The following is a 20,483-nucleotide window of genomic DNA, read 5'->3' as shown; positions in this document are numbered from 1 at the left end:
GGTCTAGTTACCTATATTATGCTCTGTGATATTCTATTTCCCATTGCAAACAATAGTCACTGAGGTTCTAAACATTTCGTTGCTATGGTGTTAAGAGTTAAAAACAAAATCCAGGAACTTACTGGTGGTCCAGGGAGTCCTCGAGGCCCCATCGGACCCTAAAAGTTAGAAGGCATAAAGTATTCTATCAGTTTCTAGTATTGTGTTTACAAAGAAATATATATTGAACATGTCATAGTGGTATTTTCTAACAGTAAGTTTACAATTGTTTTATAGCAGCTGATTCTAATTAATATTTTTTTTTCTGATGGGCAATAAATGAGCGGAATGGTCTGAACTCTGTGGTGGGCAAGTGGGTTATGCCTCAATCACTTGTAACACTACAGATTCATAATATGAATATGTGCTTAGCAGGGCAAAACTGTAGCACGTCATGGGAAGATGTTTGTCTGTAGTTTGCACTGGGATGACTATTCTCTCCTTTTGGTGTAGAATTGCTCCTTTTTTTGTGTAAAAAAGGAGCAAGGTCCTCTACTCCCTCTTCACCTATGACTGCACACCTGTACATGGTACTAACACCATCATCAAGTATGCAGATGATACAACGGTGATTGGCCTCATCAGCAACAACGATGAGCTGGCCTACAGGGAGGAGGTCCAGCACTTAGCAGCATGGTGCGCTGACAACAACCTGGCCCTTAACTCCAAGAAGACCAAGGAGCTCATTGTAGACTTCAGGAAGTCCAGAGGCGGCACGCACACCCCCATCCACATTAACGGGACGGAGGTGGAACGTGTTTCTAGCTTCAGGTTCCTGGGAGTCAACATCACCGATGACCTCTCTTGGACCCACAATACCTCTACTCTGATCAAGAAGGCTCATCAGCGTCTCTTCTTCCTGAGGAGACTGAAGAAGGTCCATCTGTCTCCTCAGATCCTGGTGAACTTCTACCGCTGCACCATCGAGAGCATCCTTACCAACTGCATCACAGTATGGTATGGCAACTGCTCTGTCTCCGACCGGAAGGCATTGCAGAGGGTGGTGAAAATTGCCCAACGCATCACCAGTTCCTCGCTCCCCTCCATTGAGTCTGTCCAAAGCAAGCGCTGTCTGCGGAGGGCGCTCAGCATCGCCAAGGACTGCTCTCACCCCAACCATGGACTGTTTACCCTCCTACCATCCGGGAGGCGCTACAGGTCTCTCCGTTGCCGAACCAGTAGGTCGAGGAACAGCTTCTTTCCAGCGGCTGTCACTCTACTCAACAACGTACCTCGGTGACTGCCAATCACCACCCCCCCCCCCGGACACTTATTATTATTTATTCAAATCGTTTGCTATGTCGCTCTTCAAGGGAGATGCTAAATGCATTTCGTTGTCTCTGTACTGTACACTGACAATGACAATTAAAATTGAATCTGAATCTAAAAACACCAGCAAATGTGAAACGGAAAATTATACTGGTGCTGTTTTCAGGTTATATCAGGTAACCTCTGCAAAATGCATGCCAGAAAAGAATAACATAATCTGAAAAATTAAAAGACATCATCTTACCTTTGGCCCTTGTGGCCCCTGCCATTCAATCAAGGAGGGAGGAAAAATAAAAGATAATGATAAGTCAGTCCCGTGGACATTCTCAGAAATATTTTGGTAGTATATTGATAACCAGCCCCTGTAACAATGGCTCTGCTAAGGCACAGATCTCTACATTCAGAATTGCTGACCCCAACCTATTTGCAACATAGAAGATAGGTGCAGGAGTAGGCCATTCGGTCCTTCGATCCTGTACTGCCAATCAATATGATCATGGCTGATCATCCAAAATCAGTATCCTATTCCTGCTTTCTCCCCATATCCCTCGATTCCATTCGCACTAACTGTCTCTTGAAAAAATCCAGTGAATTGGCCTCCACTTATTGTTAAACTGTGACCCCTGGTTCTGGACTCCCCCAACATTGGGAACATTTTTCTGCATCTACCCTGTCCAAGCCCGTAAGATTGTTGGAACCATCATGCACACTAATCATGAACAAAAGTGAGATCCGGCAGATATGTATGAGAGTCCTCTGACAGAGATGTACAGAACATTTCTTATTTGCTCTAACGTCGCCTATGGCTCGTGGGCACTGAGTTGGTCAGCCTTCACAGTGGTGAGGAAGACTAGGGTGCCTGGAGGAGACTCCTGGATCAACTTTTTATTTTAAGATAAGCAATGGATAATGGATTAATGGAGTTTTACTGTATTATGCATTTAATTACAATCCAAGACCATAGATAACTCCCAAATGTTCTGCCCCTTGCTATTTTTCTTAGCTTCACCCAAAATGATTATTTCTTGATTTTCCAAACCATGATCCATTTTCTCATTGTTTGTATCCTATGCAACCTATCCTCCTCCTCCTCCATTGCTTCTATTTCTTCCAAGAATTAAATATCCTGGAGTATTTACTTCCTAATCTTGGTCACTTTAGATCTATATCTGTGCAAATGCTATGAGATCATAACCATTTAATTTATATGTGCTATTATTCATCAATATGGTTGCAAATACTACATGCGTTAAGAGAAAGAGCTTTCAATTTGTTTTTGTACATTTTCCCCATGCTTTTACTCTGACAGGAGGTACATATGCTTTATTGTTTGTTCTTATTGGACTTTGGCTATTATTACCAATGTTGCTACTCAGCAACATCTCGTTGCCTTTTCTCTTTAACTTTCTAAATTTTGCTTAACCAGCTCTGATGGATTATTCAGCTTCCTCTTCCTTACATTCTATTAATCAATATGTACAATCATTGTTAATAATCAACACAAATTAAAATGACTAACAAATCACATCTTGAACAGAAATTAAGTTCTTTTAATTTTTTTCACTATTGGTCTTACCGAATCACCTTGATTTCCTTTGTAACCTTTTGGACCCTAAGAAATAAACAGGAAATACAAGTTGTCATGCCTAGGGAAGTTATAATGAAAAGCTGTAAATCCCACCAATTATTCAAATTATTCTTTGATTTAACTTTATAAAGACAAAGGAAAGAATACTTACTGGATGCCCCTTAGGACCTGTAAATCCGAATGGACCCATGACGCCTTCTTTACCCTGGAGAGCAAAGAGAGTTTATTTTCTCCCGCCAACAGTTTTCAAACACTATTGTAGCTATGACCATGTTTAACTGTGACAGTAGAGTGTGAACAAGTAACTTTCCAGATTCACAAAGATCAGAAGTTTGAAAAATTTAGTAAAATGTCAGTACCGGCTAAATCTAACATAAAAAATTAATAAAGAATCACTGAACTTTGCACATATTCTAAAACTTTGAAAATTTGTATAAAGTGTTGTTATAACATTGTATGTTACAATTCAGAGCTGAAGATAGATGACTGCAATCCACGATGCGCGTTTAGCACCTTCCTGAAATAGTATATTCAGTTTATTTTTGTCATAATTATGCATGCTTGTGGAATTCTCAATTCCTTATAACTTCAGTTAATCGTCAAAGGTGTAATAGAAGCATCCTGTATCTCGCAATAAAAGAGCCTGCTTGAAGGCCCCTGCATTTCAAGACCAATGTGTTCATTCCTTGCTGATTGAGCTAAATAAGAGGCTAATTGGTGCAGGTTATACCATTGAAGTATTTGCGGGTCAGGTTTGGTGAAGTGAAGCAAATCAGTGATTATTCAACTTTTCATTGACTAAATTAGCTTTTTTGCTTGTATGTATTGATTATGTAAAACTCTGAAATCCCTGCAACACACAACTACATACCATTAATCCCGGAGGCCCTTTTGGACCTTGGATCCCAGTAAAACCGGCATCTCCAGGATGGCCCTAAACAGAAAAAAAGCAAATAACAGATGATGATCATTGTAATTCCTAATTCTAATGTATCTCCACATTTACAAACATGGTAATTTGACTGGAAGTGTCAAGATACCGTTTCACGATGGAGAATAAAATTATCCACTATTAAATAATTGTCCTGACTACTCTGAGGATGTTATGAATGAATGAATAAGTTTATTGGCCAAGTATTCACATACAAGGAATTTGCCTTGGTGCAAATTCCAGTTATTGATTTATTTTGCAGTTATTGATTTTGGCAGGTGAGAAATTTCAGGCTGCTGAACATAGAAGAGGAAATGTTTCTTTAGTTAAAGATTATTGTCCAATGAAAAACATGCAGAGGTTTCAACAGAAAAGAGAATGCAGGCACTGGTGATAAGTTTAGGAAAATGGTGCTCAAAGAAAGTGCAGGGCAACGCTCAAGTGCGAAGTAAAAAGGAAATAGGATTCTCTGGGTCCAACAGCAATGGCAGGTAGTGGATCTGATTGATATGTCAGTGAACTTGAGAAGTGTAAGTGATCGCAGCCACTTGCACTATTTATCGAATGAATGGATATGTTCTAGTGTATAAGTAACATCACTGAAGTCCTAGAAAGGACATAGAAAGGTGAAGCAAAGCCACAAGCAATGAGAGGAAGGTGATATTGTTTCTGGATGCAAGACTGAAGACAAATGAGAAGTGGATAGGTTTACTCAGTCTATGGATAAGGTCTCGTATGAGAACATTGTAAGAACCTTGAAGGGACACTTTCTCACAGTGTCTTCAGAGATTTTTGAGTTACAGATCTGGTATACGTAGCCAGGATTAGATAAAATAGCAAAGAACGTAATTTTAGATAGGGTGCTTCGATACAGTATCCGGGCTGACAAATGACAGAACGCAAGTGCAAATGAGATATTGATTTTGTGTTTGAAAGAGCATGCAGAATAGCCAGCAGTAAAATAGTTCAATTCAGGGCACTAATCTCAGGTGCAGGCTGGAATCAAAGCTACAGATTTGTTAATGATCAGCCATGATCATATTGAATGGCGGTACAGGCTCGAAGGGCCGAATGGCCTACTCCTGCACCTATTTTTTATGTTTCTATGTTAATGGTGGAATGGTTTACTTTGTGCCTTGTCCTGTGAATGCTGCCAGTATGGTTGGTGTGAAAAGTGGATGAATGGTTAAAGACAGAAAGTCATATAGGTGCAAAACAGCAGGAGACTTTGCTGGGAATGTGAAGTTAGTGCAAATTCAAGGCTTGTTGCATGAGAAAGTGAATGACAACGGCCCCAAAACATATCCCGATCAACCACTACCAAGCCACACAACTAATTTCAAAGGCAAGTTGATAAATTGCTGCTAATTCCTTGAGCTTTAGCAGCAGTTTCTTTTTAGGGACTTTTCATATGCCTTCTTGAGATGCATATTAACAACAATTTCATCCTACTTTATTCCCCTTTTCAAAAATATTCAACCAGGTTCTTTACGCATGACCTACCCTTTACAAATCCATAATAAAACAGAAAATGCTGGAAATACTCAGCAGGTCAGACCGCATCTGTGGACAGAGAAACAGAAATAACGTTTCAGGTCCGAGACCTTTTAGTTTGACCTGCTGAGTACTTCCAGCATTTTCAGTTTTTTTATTTCCGATTTTTAGCAGCTGTAGTGTATTTTTGCCTTTTCTTAACGAATCCATCTTGACTCTCCCTGATTAAATGAACATTTTCAAGGAGTAGTCACTTTATCCTTCATTACAGACTCCAGTAATTTGCCAATTGCAAATGTTTGGCTAATTACAAAATAATTCCTAAGTTTCCCCTTCTCACCATTCTTAAACATCGAAGCAGTCTGTGCATTTTTTCCATCTGCATGAATTCTGTTAGATAATCCATGTATTGCTATGTTATGTGTCATATAAATACATTGTTGCTGCTGCTGCACGGAAGTTGATAGCTCTGTTGTACATGTTCATCCATTTTGTTTCAGTGCATTATTTACACATCAATTTGGAGCAGGACTTTAACATTGTTGGTACAGTAAAAGGTAGACATGAAATGATGATCATTGAGATGGGCATTTGAAGCTTTTCCAAAAATCAAACATTTACAAGTTGAAACATTTACCACATGCGTCAAGTGAACAGTTCACATAAATCACCAATCCAATACATTGATCCTAAGTGGCACACAACTTGGATCAATCATTCCTGTACTTGCTAACCTCAATAACACACACTCCAACAATGCAACCATGATGCCCCTCAGCCTCCACTCCCACACTAGACTATACTCTGAGAGGCACGTAAGTGATATAAAGTCATCTGCTTTTATCTTTTATAATCAATTGAAATTGTAACCTAATTTATGCAGGAAAAAGTATTTGTAATTAATTTATTAACATTAAAATGTTTTATATTAAAATCTAAACTGTGTCCGTGCCACCTTAATGACTTTGTACGTGAGAAATCATGAAGGATTTGTGTGGCTATGGGGATCTTGTGGGAGAAGAATCTGAAGTGTGGGCTATCCAAGAATGATTCAGGCATTGATTTTTGTAGACAAAAAGATGCTGGTACACTTATCATTCCTTGTTGGTGGTGGTTTGTTGTCCTGCTTCAGCTGTACAATTACCTTACTGCCTTGTTTAATTAATTAATTTAATTAAACCTATCTGACATCTGGTGCACATTTTATATTGGCCACAGACAATGTTTGCAGTGTAGCTAATGAGTATTTTGTAGGATATAGCAGTACCATGTGAAGATAGTCATTTTATCAACAATTCACGTTGTTGGTATAATAGTGACATATTAATTCATCAAACTAATTGTTAAAATAAAATCTCCGATTAATATGCAGCTTGAGAATCCAAATAATGTTTTTCCCATTTAAACGTTATTAGATTTTACAAGGTTCTAAATAGTTAACAGAAAACAGAAAATGATCATAAATCTCAGAAATGGTCATGGATCCCATACCTTTGGTCCAAACACTCCCATCAGCCCAGGGAAGCCAGACTCTCCGGGATCTCCCTGAAATCAACAAATTAATTTGCGTTAGTACTAAATAAGAGTATTCCATTATGTTGAGGGTAAAACTGAACAGATAGCGATGTCAAACAGTAAGTTTCATATCATCTGTCACATAACCTATCCTACAGCCAATTTTAATGACGATATTTGATGTAGGATATTTGATGTAGCGATTTTGACCCTTTTGCATGCTCACCAACATACCATTTTGTGTCCTGTATTCTACTACAATAGCAACAAGAATTCAATTCATGGATCCTGTCCCACAGACTCAGTAAGATCACATTCTTCTACTTCTTTGTACCCCTGATTATTTTAAGGTAACCACAGGGTACAAATAATACTTTAATGTACAGCAATATCTGTTGCCGCATTTCCAAAGTCAAAAGACCATGGTTTCTGACATTTACTGTTGGACATAACAGGGACGATAGTAGCATGGTGTCAGTAGAAATGTGATTGTACCTGAAATTTATTAACATTAGTTTTGCGTGACACTTCCGTAATACTGGGTGAATATATAAAGCTGAATTTCAAACATTTGGCTGATTTTAAAAAGAAGACTATTAACCTTCATTGCTTGTCCTCTCGTAAGGTTTTATTTGTCATTTTACTTGGTAACTAATTATTTTGCAAATAAGTTATGCAAAGATCATATGTAATTACTAATGAGTGGATTATAGGATGAATATATTCAGAAATAACTGATTCAATTTCGTTAGACTTTAAAAGCATTAATTGATGGAAAGATTTAAATAGCCTTAATTGATGTCACAAATTGTAAAATAATGATTACATGGCATCTACATTATAAAATCAGATTTTTCAGTTTTATTAATATTTCAACCAAACAGGTATTCCATCCAAAACACCTCTGTACTAATTCCCATATTAAAATAATCCATGAGGACTTACTGAAGCACATCCATCTTTACAGAATTCATTTTGAAATAATCACCATTACAGATAAAGTTTTTTTCAATTATTACTACGTTTTCCTCAGGATAAACTGTGACTAGTTTTGCAAAACTACATGGACCATTCAAAATGCATTTATCCGCACTACCTAGTCAGTCCTTATTGTTACAGTGTAATTAACGTACGTTAGATAATATATTTCCATCACATGTGAACACCCGTATCTGGGTGGACATTTTAGATTCCACATTATGTAAGCAAAAAAACTTCGTCAACTGGAAAATCAATAGTGTGGTTCCTGGAGAAAATCCAGGTCATTATACAGAGTTGTGAATGGAAACTGGAGTAATTCCAGGGGAAAAAACTAGTTATGATCGGTGTTGGGCACTGAATCTTAACTTTTCTTGCTAACCTGGGTCACTGTTAAACCAATTATAGCAGATGTGAAAGTCTGCACAATATGAATAATTGTGGGGAGGAAATAGGCTGTGAGAAGGATTGTCGGGAGCATAAACACCAACATAGATTAGTTGGGCCAGTTAGTTCCTGCGTTATACTTTAATGTAACTCAGTGTAACTGAATATCTCCCAGTAAGTTGTATTTGGTTCTGTATGCTGCATTGCCAGTGAAGGCTGATGATGCAAACAATGGGACAATATTATGAGCTTGGAAGAGATAGTTAGTTTAAAGTTTATTTTTTAGCACATTGGAAAGTCAGCTGCTAAGGTCTGCTAACTCCTGCTTATTGGCAATCATTGACAATCAATGCAATTGAGACCGATTCCGACATCATCAATGCCCACAAGCACGCACACGCGTGCACAAACACATTCTCTTGGATGCACACGCGCAGAGAGTTAATAGAAATCTGCAGGAGTGGAAATCTTGTTTATCTAGTTAATTCCCCACAGAGAGCAGCGTGTACCTCGAAGTCTGTACAGTTGCTCAAGGCACTGAGCATTGAGGGTCATGTGTTATGATGGTAAAATATGTAGTGACAAAACATAACACCATGAAAATATCTGCAGTAAATCATGCAGTAAAACATACATAAAAGTTAATCACCAGATAATGTTAGTAGCATAGTTGATAAAATTGTTCCTTGCCAATTCTCTACCTAATCTAAAATAAGTTTTTAATTAATTTTAGGCATCCCTTTAAAAGAGGCTTAAATCTCAGCCTGCTTTTATTCTCCATCATCATAAGATGAACATAGCTAATATCATCTCTGCAATATACAATTCAAGATAAAAAGTGTAACTGACCGGTTGACCTTTAGAACCTGGGTCACCTCTCTTCCCTGGAAGTCCAGTCCCTCCTTCGGTTCCTTTTATTCCAGGTGGTCCTGCCTGACCCCGCAAACCTCTTTCTCCCTGCAACAATCACAACAGTTAAAAGAAATATGTTTATTAAAACTATCACAGCCTATACAACATCTGTGGCATCATTTGACTTGATGCTATCCTGAATCAAAGAGTAACTAACAAGTTAGGTTCAATATCTCAATATTCTTGAATATGACTTATTTGTACTATTGTGACAATATTTCAGTTTTAATGGACTCTAACAAATATGTTTTATCTTTTAAATGGAATCAGACAGTGAACGTCGAGTCAATTGAAATCTTAAATGTAGAGCAATAGATTTTAGTTAGTTATTGAGACAACTGCATTTGAAGCATAGGTCAGTCTTGTATTAATTGAATGGCAGATAGACACAAAATGCTGGAGTAACTCAGCGGGATATGCAGCATCTCTGGAGAGAAGAAATGGGTGACGTTTCTGGTCAAGACCCTTCTTCAGACTGATGTCAGGGGAGTGGGGCGGGACAGAGATAGAATGTAGTCAGAGACAGTAAGACTGGTGGGAGAACTGGGAAGGGAGAGGGGATGGAGAGAGAGGGAAAGCAAGGGCTACCTGAAGTTAGAGAAGTCAATGTTCATACCGCTGGAGTGTAAGCTACCCAAGCAAAATATGAGGTGCTGTTCCTCCAATTTACGCTGGGCCTCACTCTGATAATGGAGGAGGCCCAGGGCAGAAAGGTCAGATTGGGAATGGGAGGGGTAGTTAAAGTGGGGTAGGTTTTAATGGACTCTAACAAATCCCTCAATTAGGTAGGTTAAGGCGGACTGTGCGGAGGTGTTCAGCGGAACGATCGCCAAGCCTTTGCTTAGTCAACTTGAATGGCAGAGCTGGTTTAAGGGACTGAATGATCAATTAATGTTTCCTTTAGCACACAGAATAAGCAGAGGAGTTTTGAAAATTGAATATTCGTTTTGTTTTACCACTTCTTCAATTATCGTAGGCCACAGAATAATGTAGGAATATAGACATTAGACAATAGGTACAGGAGTCGGCAATTCGGCCCTTCGAGCCAGCACTGCCATTCAATGTGATCATGGCTGATCATCCACAATCAGTACCCCATTCCTGCCTTCTCCCCATATCCCCTGACTCCACTATCTTTAAGAGCCCTATCTAGATCTCTCGTGAAAATATCCAGAGAACTGGCCTCCAGTCTGAGGCAGAGAATTCCACAGACTCACAACTCTCCGTGTGAAAAAGTGTTTCCTCATCTCCGTTCTAAATGGCTTACCCCTTATTCTTAAACTGTGGCCCCTGGTTCTGGACTCCCCCAACATCGAGAACATGTTTCCTGCCTCTAGCGTGTCTAAACCCTTAACAATCTTATATGTTTCAATAAGATATCCTCTCATCCTTCTAAATTCCAGAGTGAACAAGCCCAGCCGCTCCATTCTCTCAGACTATGACTACTTCCCGGGAATTAACCTTGTAAACCTACGCTGCACTCCCTCAATAACAATAATGTCCTTCTTCAAATTAGGGGACCAAAAACTGCACACAATACGCCAGGTGTGGCCTCACTAGGGCTCTATACAACTGCAGAAGGACCACTTTCCTCCTATACTTAGCTCCTCTTGTTATGAAGGCCAACATGCCATTCGCTTTCTTGACTGCCTGCTATACCTGCATGCTTACTTTCATATGGATAAAAACACCATGCTACTCAACAAAACAAACTAAGTTGAATTAACTCACATAGGGAGATGTATAGTGTGATACTGGCTATGGCTTTTTGATAAATTGAAAGGGTACGTATAAAAAGTCTCAATAATCAGGCTAGGTTATAGCTTGTATAACAGACAATAGTGGGCTTCAAAGTACTATAATGTCTGACAACAATATTATTTATTTATTTGGATGCTTTGAATAAGCATTCTGCTGCAGAATTAAATATATTTAAGAAGGAAAACATCTCAATGTTGGTGTGGGTATACTTTGCTAATTCCCTCCACAGCTGTTTACAGTTTAAGAGGGAAGCGCCAGCATGGGGGAGATGGATGGAAATGAAGATTAGGCAGCCACAATAAAAATCAACATTGCAACACAATGTCCAGAACAATAGTGTGCTGTGTAGCGGAAGTTCAGTTGGACAGCGAATGTGCACAAGGCCCTCTGCGGTAGGTTATGCTGATCACTCTCATGTTTTAGGGTGGAAATTCAGCCCCGTCCTAACAATGCCGATTTACAGAAGGAATTTATTAGAGGGGGAATAAACATGCACATTCTGATCATTGGAAATAACTATCTTTTGAAATGTAAAGAGAGATAGGAAGATTTTTTGTTTAAATTTTTTATTGCATTTCATTTTTGACTCTACCTAAAAGAATACTCTGGTTTCAAAAATGGGGCCAATGGCTGTGCCTTAGGAGAAGCTCTGTGATCTTTATCTGCTATTCCTGGCAAGTACTATAATTTGACCACAACATACAGGGAGAGATAAAATAAAACGTGCAATTATTTGGTAGGATTCTGGGGCACAAGAACAATTTGTTCACAATTTGCTTAGCAGATGGAGAAAAACATGTTATTTTATTTTTGTTGAGAAATAACAATTGACCATATTAGGTGCACCATGGAGTTTATAATAAATGTAATAAAATTGGAGCAGAAACTGCAGATGCTGGAAATCAGATCATGCTGAAAGTACTCAACAGGTCAGGTACTGCCCCCACAGCATCAGTGGGGGCAGTAACCTAGTTGCTTAATTAGGTCAACAATCCTTCATTAGATCGATGGCCCTTGACCTGAAATCTCAACTTTGTTTTTCTATGGTAACAATGATAAAAACAGAACATGCTGGAGTCTTAGCAAATTAGGCAGCATCTGTGGAAAGAGAAACAGAGTTAATATTTCATGTTGAAGATCCTTGAGAAGGTGGTGTAGGGTCTTTGACATGAAATAATAACTGTTTCGCTTTCCATTGATGCTGTCTGACCTGCTGATGTTTCTAACATTTTCTGTTTTTGTTATAGACGTCCAGCATTTACAGTTTTTGATTTTCATTTTCAGCAGCTCCGAATTGGGAGTGCTGACTGATTGTCACATGATCTGCAAAAGTATGCAGAATTTATTTGGAGCACTAGGAATTGTATTTAGTTTTAATTTTAAATCATAGAATATGTCAGATCATTTTGTGCTCCACTACTTTTAAATTTCACTTCATATTCTTTTGACAGCTAGAGTTGTCAGGACGATTTTATCATGAGCCTACATTCAGCTTTAGATTTCATTTGACAGATTTGCCCAAAGGGGTGGAATTGGAGAAATGGGATGAAAATCGGTGGGGAAAATCTCATTTAAGTACAATAAAATATTTTCCATGCACCAATATATATTAATATAAGATATCCCATTTTTATTATAGAAGCTTAATTCAGAAGGTATACACATTTTTGGATTACATTTTCCCAAATTTGAGAGGCTGAAAATTTTGTCTGGAATATTGTGACAGCTTTATTGAGTTATATGGTAAAATGATTCCAAAATGTTAAGCCATTTTTCATTTAAATTCAAAACAGGGACATTAATTGTACTGATAAACAATTGTTAGGTAATTAAAAGTGTGAACTGAAAATGACAAGGTTCCATTATTTGCATGGGTAGAAATCTATCCATCAAGGACATGGCACCAGATATTAAGTTAAAAAGGATTCTAACTCTTTCAATCTGGAACCTTGAGCAACTATTATCCCATCATTTTTGCTAATTTGGTAAACTTTAGAAACTCAAGGAATTTTTAAGTAGTGATTCAGATGATACAATACAAAACATAAATGTTAAAACAACTAACCCCAAATCATTTAATTGCCAGACATTTAGTGAATGGGGAAAGAATGAACCAAACTGTAGACTGAATTCAGCAAGGATCTTAGTCTCGTTGTTTGTTTAGCAGAGGCAAAGCAATGTAGGCTCCCAATGCACAGATTAGGAGCAATATTGTACGGAACATTTTTTAATTGGTATTTTGATTACCATATTTCTCGGCAATGAAGACGCTATTTTTTACCCTAAAATAAGGTCCGAAAATTTACCTGCGTCTTGGAGGCCGAAGGTTAGATTGTTAGCCAAGAAAGATAGACTTGACTATCCCTCAGTACAGCGGCTGTAAAAGGACAGCGCCTCTGGCAGGGGGGGAAGAGTTCCTTCCACAGCATGTGGGTAGTCTGGCCTGGGTCAGCACGGCTGTGCCGCCAGGAGTAAAGTTGCAGGGAGGGCAGGAGCATTGAGAAGGAGGGAGTCGGGGATTTGAGAATCCTTGCTATTGTGGCAGCGCAGCATAGTTCACGAGGTTAATCCCGGGGATGGCGTGACTGTCATATGAGGATAGAGGAAAGACTGGGCTTGTATTCACTTGAATTTAGAAGGAATTTAGAAGGGGATCTTATAGAAATGTATAAAATTATAAAAGGACTGGATGAGCTAGATGCAGGAAAAATGTTCCCAATGATGAGGGAGTCCAGAACCAGAGGCCACAGTCTAAGAATAAAGGGGAGGCCATTTAATACTGAGATGAGGAAAACTTTTTCACCCAGAGAGTTGTGAATTTGTGGAATTCTCTGCCACAGAAGGCACTAAAGGCCAATTAACTGGATGAATTTAAAAGAGAGTTAGATGGAGCTCTGGAAGCGAGCGGAGTCAAGGGAAATAGGGAGAAGGCAGGCACAGGCTACTGATTGTCGATGATCAGCCATGATCACAATGAATGGCGGTACAGGCTTGAAGGGCCAAATGGCCTCCTCCTGCACCTATTTTCTATGTTCCTATCAATGTACTTTCAATAATTTCAATATTCCCTTATTTACATGCTTAAATCAACAGTGGGCCTGATGCGGAATGAAACCATGATTTCACTGAGTAGCACAACAACTTCAATGGGTTATGTGGTCTTCTCTTTTTTAGCTTAGAACATAACTAAACATTGTTTGGATGTTACAGTATTTAATATCATCTCACTCCAGTGTTACACAAGTATATTGATTAATGAGATCATCCTTCACTTCAATGGATAATGCATGAGCAGCTCATCTTTGAAGAATCATCATTGTCTATCAAATGATTGTAGAGGTTACAGAATGAGATGCTGAAAGTGTTCATCCTCCTCACCTTAAAGCCAGGAGATCCCTGAGATCCAGGTAGTCCGGGTACTCCAACACGGCCACGTGCCCCAGATGCACCAATCAATCCCACAATCCCATCGTCTCCCTGTTCCCCCTAAAGTATGAGCAAAACTTACATGTCAACGCCAAAAATAAACTTTCTTTCCAATAATTCTAAAACTGTTGTGAGGCTTTTATGCAATACAAATAATAATTCGGCATGTGAAAAGGAAAGAATCTAGGAACATATTGCAACTGCTCTGGATTCATGAATGCATATTCTATTGGGATGTATTGTCCAATCCTGGATTCATTCTCTCCATTTCATGATTATGCACATCTCAGTCAGACTGCCCTTTAATCTTTTCTGTGTCAATGAAAATACATTAATCCTCTGGTACCTGTACCTTCGATTTTCCAGCATCTGCAGTTCCTTCTTAAATACATTAATCCTCTAGTATTTTGTGACTAAAACCTCCTTGCATCATCTCAAACGTAGTAAATTTCTTCTATAGCTTCATTTTCTCAGCATCCTTCATAAACTGGGCACATTGTTGGAAAACTTTGGGGTCTAATATCAATTTTACTTTCACAGCTCAGTTAAATTGCTCACTACTTTAAACCTGAAGAAGGGTCACAACCCAAAACATCATCATCTGTCTATTCCCTCCACAGATGCTGCTTGACCCACTGAGTTCATCCAGCGCTTTATGTTTTGCTCAAGATTCCAGCAGTTCCTGTGCCTCTAATTAAGCCAAGTCAAAAAGAACATCTGTTCTCTTCATTATGGGTGAAATGGATGACAACAAGGAGTCACATTGTATGGAAAACAAAACCCCCTTATAATCAGAGGTTAGTTCCAATGTTGGTGCTTTTGATGGTTGGACTGCATTTTAATTTGTTGGCTTTGGCAGAAAGGTACATCATGTGTGAAACAAGTCTGTGGTAAAAGTAGACTAATATTTCATCGTCTACCAATATGCGAATACAGTTAACATTTTGACTGTTTGAAAGGAAATTCCTTTACATGAAAGAGCTTCCATGGGACCAATAACCCTGTCTTGGCTATTGGTCTTTGGTTTCAACCAGGCCCATTAGACTCTGGAGATGTTGAAAGTTCACACATTCTGCATGTAATGCATTACATTGAATGAATAAGTTTGTGCTTACTATAGCATATTACCATAGCTGGCTACCCCCAAAATACTGCTAAGTACCTTTAAAGTAAGTAACTGTCATAATATTATGTGTTTTACCAATTATTTTAATGACCTAAAAGTGAATGTATTCATCTTTGGGTGTGGTGAGAGTTGTGGGAATCAGGACAGGGCCCAGGGGATCAATTCAAGCTCTAGTCAGGGGAGTTCATTTTAGACTGAGACAGCTGTGAGCATGAAGAGTAGGGGGATATCAAGGACAGGGAGTGACATGAGGAGTTAAATATATGAAAAGATACTACCCTGTGGTGCATGAATGCAGTATATAAATGATGTGAAGCAATTTTGCATAGGGTGCAACAAACGGGTACTAACCCTCTTATTTTTCTATGCATTAGGTTAAATTTCTGCTTCAAACTAGGGCGAAGCACTACTTTCATCATCTTCCTCCAAACTGGAAGGTGACACACTTCCGGAGAATTGTGTGGGTGCTTCTCCTCTCCATACTGTATCGGAGAGCTGTCGGTGTCTGCAAAAATGGGCCCTGCTCAGACCAATTCCAAGGATGTATTGCTACCACATGTATGTTTGGTATTGTGCCTGTATCTTTGATATGATATATCACTTGTATCTAAATACAGAACAACAGCTGACACAGAGGGCTTAAACGGCAGCTATTAAACAAACTGCAATATAGTGATGGATAACAATAGAAATTTTAGTTTAGTCGATCTTATTGTGAAGAGTGTACCACTGTTAGGAATCATTAACTGTTGGGGAGTTACTGTTTACATTTCAGTTATATTATTCATTAGTTAGGACTGTGATGGTTTGATGGATAGAATAAGAGTTATGGATAGAATAATGCTGGTACAACATATATAAAGTGCACAGTTTTGTGATTTATTTACTTTCATGGGTGTGAAATATTATTGTTATAGATGAAGATTTCTACAAAGATAAGTCTTACATTATTGTGTTTATGGTGCCACCACGGGTATCTTTATCATTGTCAAAAGCTCCTCCTTACTGTAATTGCTGGTTTGCCATCGAGTCCTGGAATTCCATCCAACCCTGGAGCGCCCTCTTGACCTTGCCGGCCAACAACGCCTCTCGGACCAGGAGGCCCAACTGGTCCCTAAGTGATAAAAAATAAAAATCCTATTAGTTCTGCTTTAAGGTTTTTAGATTACAATGATGTAACATTCAATTCCATACTGTAGAATGCTCTTACAAATGTAACTGCAACTGCACTTCAAAACAAATGATCTGATCAAAGAGCACTTTGGAAAAAATGAAAGGTACTACTTACTATAAGGTACTATACTGCAAGGTATTATATACTATACACTGGTAATAAGAGCTTTGTCTTCTGTGACATTTTTCTCTTTCAATATACAGTTCTATTGGAAAATAATTATATTTATTGTTCTATAGACTCTTAATCACATCCTCAGGGAATATCAGAGCCATTTGTAGTCAAATAAATAGTTTTAGATCCTAGTTAGTATTGATCCAGGGAAGGTCCTGCCAAATTACAATATCTAATGCACAGGACCAGATTGTCCAACCTGTGCCTAATTCTGGGGTCTATCGACTCTTCTCGGTTTTAATTATTAATAAAATTAAATTCATATTTTGCAATCCTCAGTTACAATGTTTTTGGACTCATCCCTCAGTTTAGGCAGAGGCTCAGTAATGCATGAATATATATACACATATAAAACACTTACTGGCGGGCCTGGGCTTCCTCGAATGCCCCGCACACCTGTTTTTCCTTTTCGTCCCTGTGTAAATGAGAAATAATGAACTGAATTTTATGTTATTTATGTACCTTTAATTTCACAATAAAATTCAGCTTCATCGTACCCTGTATGTTTGTCTGTGTTTTTAACTCAGGTTCAGCTCAAAAGAGAATAAGGTCTGTGAGTTCCTGGCTTATAAATTTATCTTTGGTCAACAGCGCTAATGGGTGCCAGAGAATCAGCTTTCTGTTGTAGTCGCCTCTTGAGATTTGGCTCCATTGCCATAAATATTAACAATTATTACGAACAGAGTAAAACATACAGATACTCGTTTGACCTTTGCAAACAACAGTGAATCTTTTCCTCACTGTGATTACATTGTCAGAAAGACTGCGGGTACATTGCACATGCTGACAGTTCAATTCCAGACTAATGAAAATTCTGCAGTTTTAATAAGGGATATAACTGAAATACAGCTCATTCACAGAAGCAGCAACTGAAAACATAATATTCTACTTGCAATATAGATTAACAGGGTCCTTGATTTCAGACAGAATCCTAGTGAGTATCCAGTTACAGTTAGCTTCTAAAAAATATATTTGTATTGTTTTTATAACCGTTGTTACTGCAATAGTCATCTTACATTAACAATTTCCACAAATTGGCAAATTTTACTTGTTCTTGATGGATTAATAGGTTGAAATTGGGAGGGGATCTTTGTTTGCTTGCAGCTGTCAAACAAGGCAGCTGTTTGACTAAATAAAAGTGCCCTACTGGTCATCAGCAGATCAACACAATGTTATTTTCCTTAACTCCTGTTTATTAACTGTTATGGAAATCCTCTGGAATACAGTGGGACATTTCACTATAATAAAGGTCCTGGACTATTCTTAATATTATTATTTCTTTGAAAATCTGTAGAATTCTTATTTGTTCTGCAGGGTACAAATTAGAAATGGAAGGCAGGTTTCTTTATTGTATGACATAAGCTTTGCATATATTAATGTTTTTTTCCGATGTCTTGTTCAACATGTGGGAGAATTGAACACGTAGTTGCAGATTTCTACAAGTAAACTGTTATCAACGGTTACAATACTTATACCTCATTCTTTTTGTTTCAATATTGTAGACAGCATGGTGGCGACCAGATGCACATGCATTGATGACATTCTGGAATGCCCACAGAAGCTGCAATCAACACCAATGTTTTTTGGTGGCATTGCTTACATAAAATAGAACCATGAATGAAAGCTAGTAAGTAGCACATAATACCTATAACTTTTTTTGGTTAGATTCTTAACTCAGTGAAACATTGTTAAAAACCTAGTAGTTATAATTGAAAGATACAGCAAGGAAACCTTCAGCCCACCAAGCCCATACCGACCATCTAACTAACCCATTCACCACTTTGGAGAAATCCCAGTGTAATCCCACTTTCGATCCACTCCATACACGCTAGCTGCAATTTACAGAGAGTTTCTATTGTCCAATTAATCTACAAATCCTTATGTCTTTGGGATGTGGGAGGAAGCGGAGGAAATCCACACGATCACAGGGAGAATGCGTAAATTCCACACAGATAGGATCGAACCCAGGTCTCTGGCGCTGTTAGGCTGCAGCTCTACCAGCTGCACCACTGAGCCGCTCAAGTGTTCTTGAACATGAATTGATGGAAAAAACATTGTGACTAGCTGAGGTGTACCATTCCAGGCAACATTTTGGAGAATGCATACTTAAGTAGATTTCTGGGCTCAATATTGAATTCTATCATCTCAGGTAACTGTGTTTTCTCTTCGGTTTTTAATCAGAACCAGCCATTTCTGCTGCATTTCATCTATCTGTGATATTGGCTCAGATTGTCTTTCTATATTTGCTTTGCTAGTCCTATAACGACTCATTTTGTAACTTTTATGTTGCTATGTTTGTGATCTAATTCTCTCATTGCCATCACTTCCAGGGCTTCGTTTTTTTTCTCTCTCTCCAATTCTCCAACTCATAGGTTCATAAGTTCATAATTCATCACCTTAACTCATTGACCTGACGGCCTCCACAACTTATCTTCACAGCTAGGTTTGCCACACTCAATTAGAGATTTTCATTTTGTTTTAACCATTCCTCCCTCATCCTCTCTGCAACTTAAAATTAATTTACTTTTTCTACTTCCCAGTTCTGATGTAGGGAGTTTGAAATGACCCTATCTTGAGTAAAATGAAACGTTCTGCCCGGTTTTCACCGAGATCTTCGGTTTCCTCCCACACTCCAAAGACGTACAGGTTTGTAGGTTAATTGGCTTGGTAAATGTAAGAATTGTCCCTAGTGGGTGTAGGATGGTGTTGATGTGCGGGGATCGCTGCCGGCCCGGACCCGGCGGGCCAAAGGGCCTGTTTCCGTGCTGTATCTCTAAATTAAACTAGACTAAACTAAACAGAGGAAAGCAACTGAGATTTTTTTTTCGCACAAAATAGTAATAGAATGTGGAATAAGTTATTGCAAGTAAATGCTGAGGAAAAATTACTTAATTGCAAAACAGAATTAAATCTGAATTTTTAAACTAAGAAGCTAAATATACAGAATATATGAAAGTACAGTGGGCTAGATGTTTGTTATTGTTGTTAATTCTTTGATTGTATGTCATTGACTATATGAAACTATACTTTTGCCCCAATACATGAAGGGTCTCAACCCGAAACGTCAACCAATCCTTCTCTCCAGAGATGCTGCCTGTCCCGCTGAGTTACTCCAGCATTTTGTATCTATCTAAGTATGTGAAGGCTTTGGAAAGAGTGCAGAGGAGGTTTATTAGAATGATACCTGGGGTGGAGGATATTAACTATAAGGAGAGGATGAACAGACTTGGATTGCTTTCTCCTGAATGTTGAAGGTTAAGAGGAGACCTGTAAGTATATCAAATATACTGTAGCTTTAAGGCGAGAGGAGCAAAGTATAAAGGAGATCAGCAGGATGTTTTTTTTACACAGAGAGTGATGAGTGCCTGGAACTCGCTGTGGGTGGGTGGGGGGGGGGGGGGGGGGGGGGGGGGAAGAGATGAAGGCAGCAGATATGATAGAGGCATTGACGAGACTTCTGGAAAGGCACATGGATATGCAAGAAAATAAGGTATATGGATTACATGCAAGCAGTTCAGAGTTAGTTTTGGCATTATGTTCGATATTGTGAGCTGAAGGGGCTGGTTCCTGTGCTTTAAAGTTCTATGTTATCACGGGAAGAAAGTTACCCACCTCTTGACCTTTCGATCCTTTTACACCTGGTTGACCTGGAGGTCCAGGATTACCCTAAAATTCAAAGCAAATAGTAAAAGAATTATAACTCTATGCA

The 20,483-nt window shown here is 38.6% G+C and overlaps 1 protein-coding gene across 2 annotated transcripts in view; it reads right to left on the bottom strand.

Annotated features, from left to right (window-relative positions):
• The window catches only part of col27a1b (collagen, type XXVII, alpha 1b), a 313,539-nt gene that overhangs the window by 11,559 nt on the left and 281,497 nt on the right, over positions 1 to 20,483 (bottom strand). For both annotated transcript variants that reach the window (XM_055660163.1, XM_055660164.1), the window contains exons 45-55: positions 20,387 to 20,440; positions 17,136 to 17,189; positions 16,433 to 16,540; positions 14,253 to 14,360; positions 9,051 to 9,158; positions 6,813 to 6,866; positions 3,768 to 3,830; positions 3,048 to 3,101; positions 2,885 to 2,920; positions 1,553 to 1,570; positions 123 to 158 (exon numbers count right to left, since the gene is read on the bottom strand). In XM_055660163.1, coding sequence (XP_055516138.1) covers positions 123 to 158; positions 1,553 to 1,570; positions 2,885 to 2,920; positions 3,048 to 3,101; positions 3,768 to 3,830; positions 6,813 to 6,866; positions 9,051 to 9,158; positions 14,253 to 14,360; positions 16,433 to 16,540; positions 17,136 to 17,189; positions 20,387 to 20,440 — 693 coding nt within the window. The remainder of the gene's footprint in view (positions 1 to 122; positions 159 to 1,552; positions 1,571 to 2,884; positions 2,921 to 3,047; positions 3,102 to 3,767; positions 3,831 to 6,812; positions 6,867 to 9,050; positions 9,159 to 14,252; positions 14,361 to 16,432; positions 16,541 to 17,135; positions 17,190 to 20,386; positions 20,441 to 20,483) is intronic.

Source organism: Leucoraja erinacea, chromosome 31 (assembly GCF_028641065.1).
Source record: "Leucoraja erinacea ecotype New England chromosome 31, Leri_hhj_1, whole genome shotgun sequence".
Classification (NCBI taxonomy): Eukaryota; Metazoa; Chordata; class Chondrichthyes; order Rajiformes; family Rajidae; genus Leucoraja; species Leucoraja erinaceus.
This window is presented reverse-complemented; position numbering and strand designations above follow the sequence as displayed.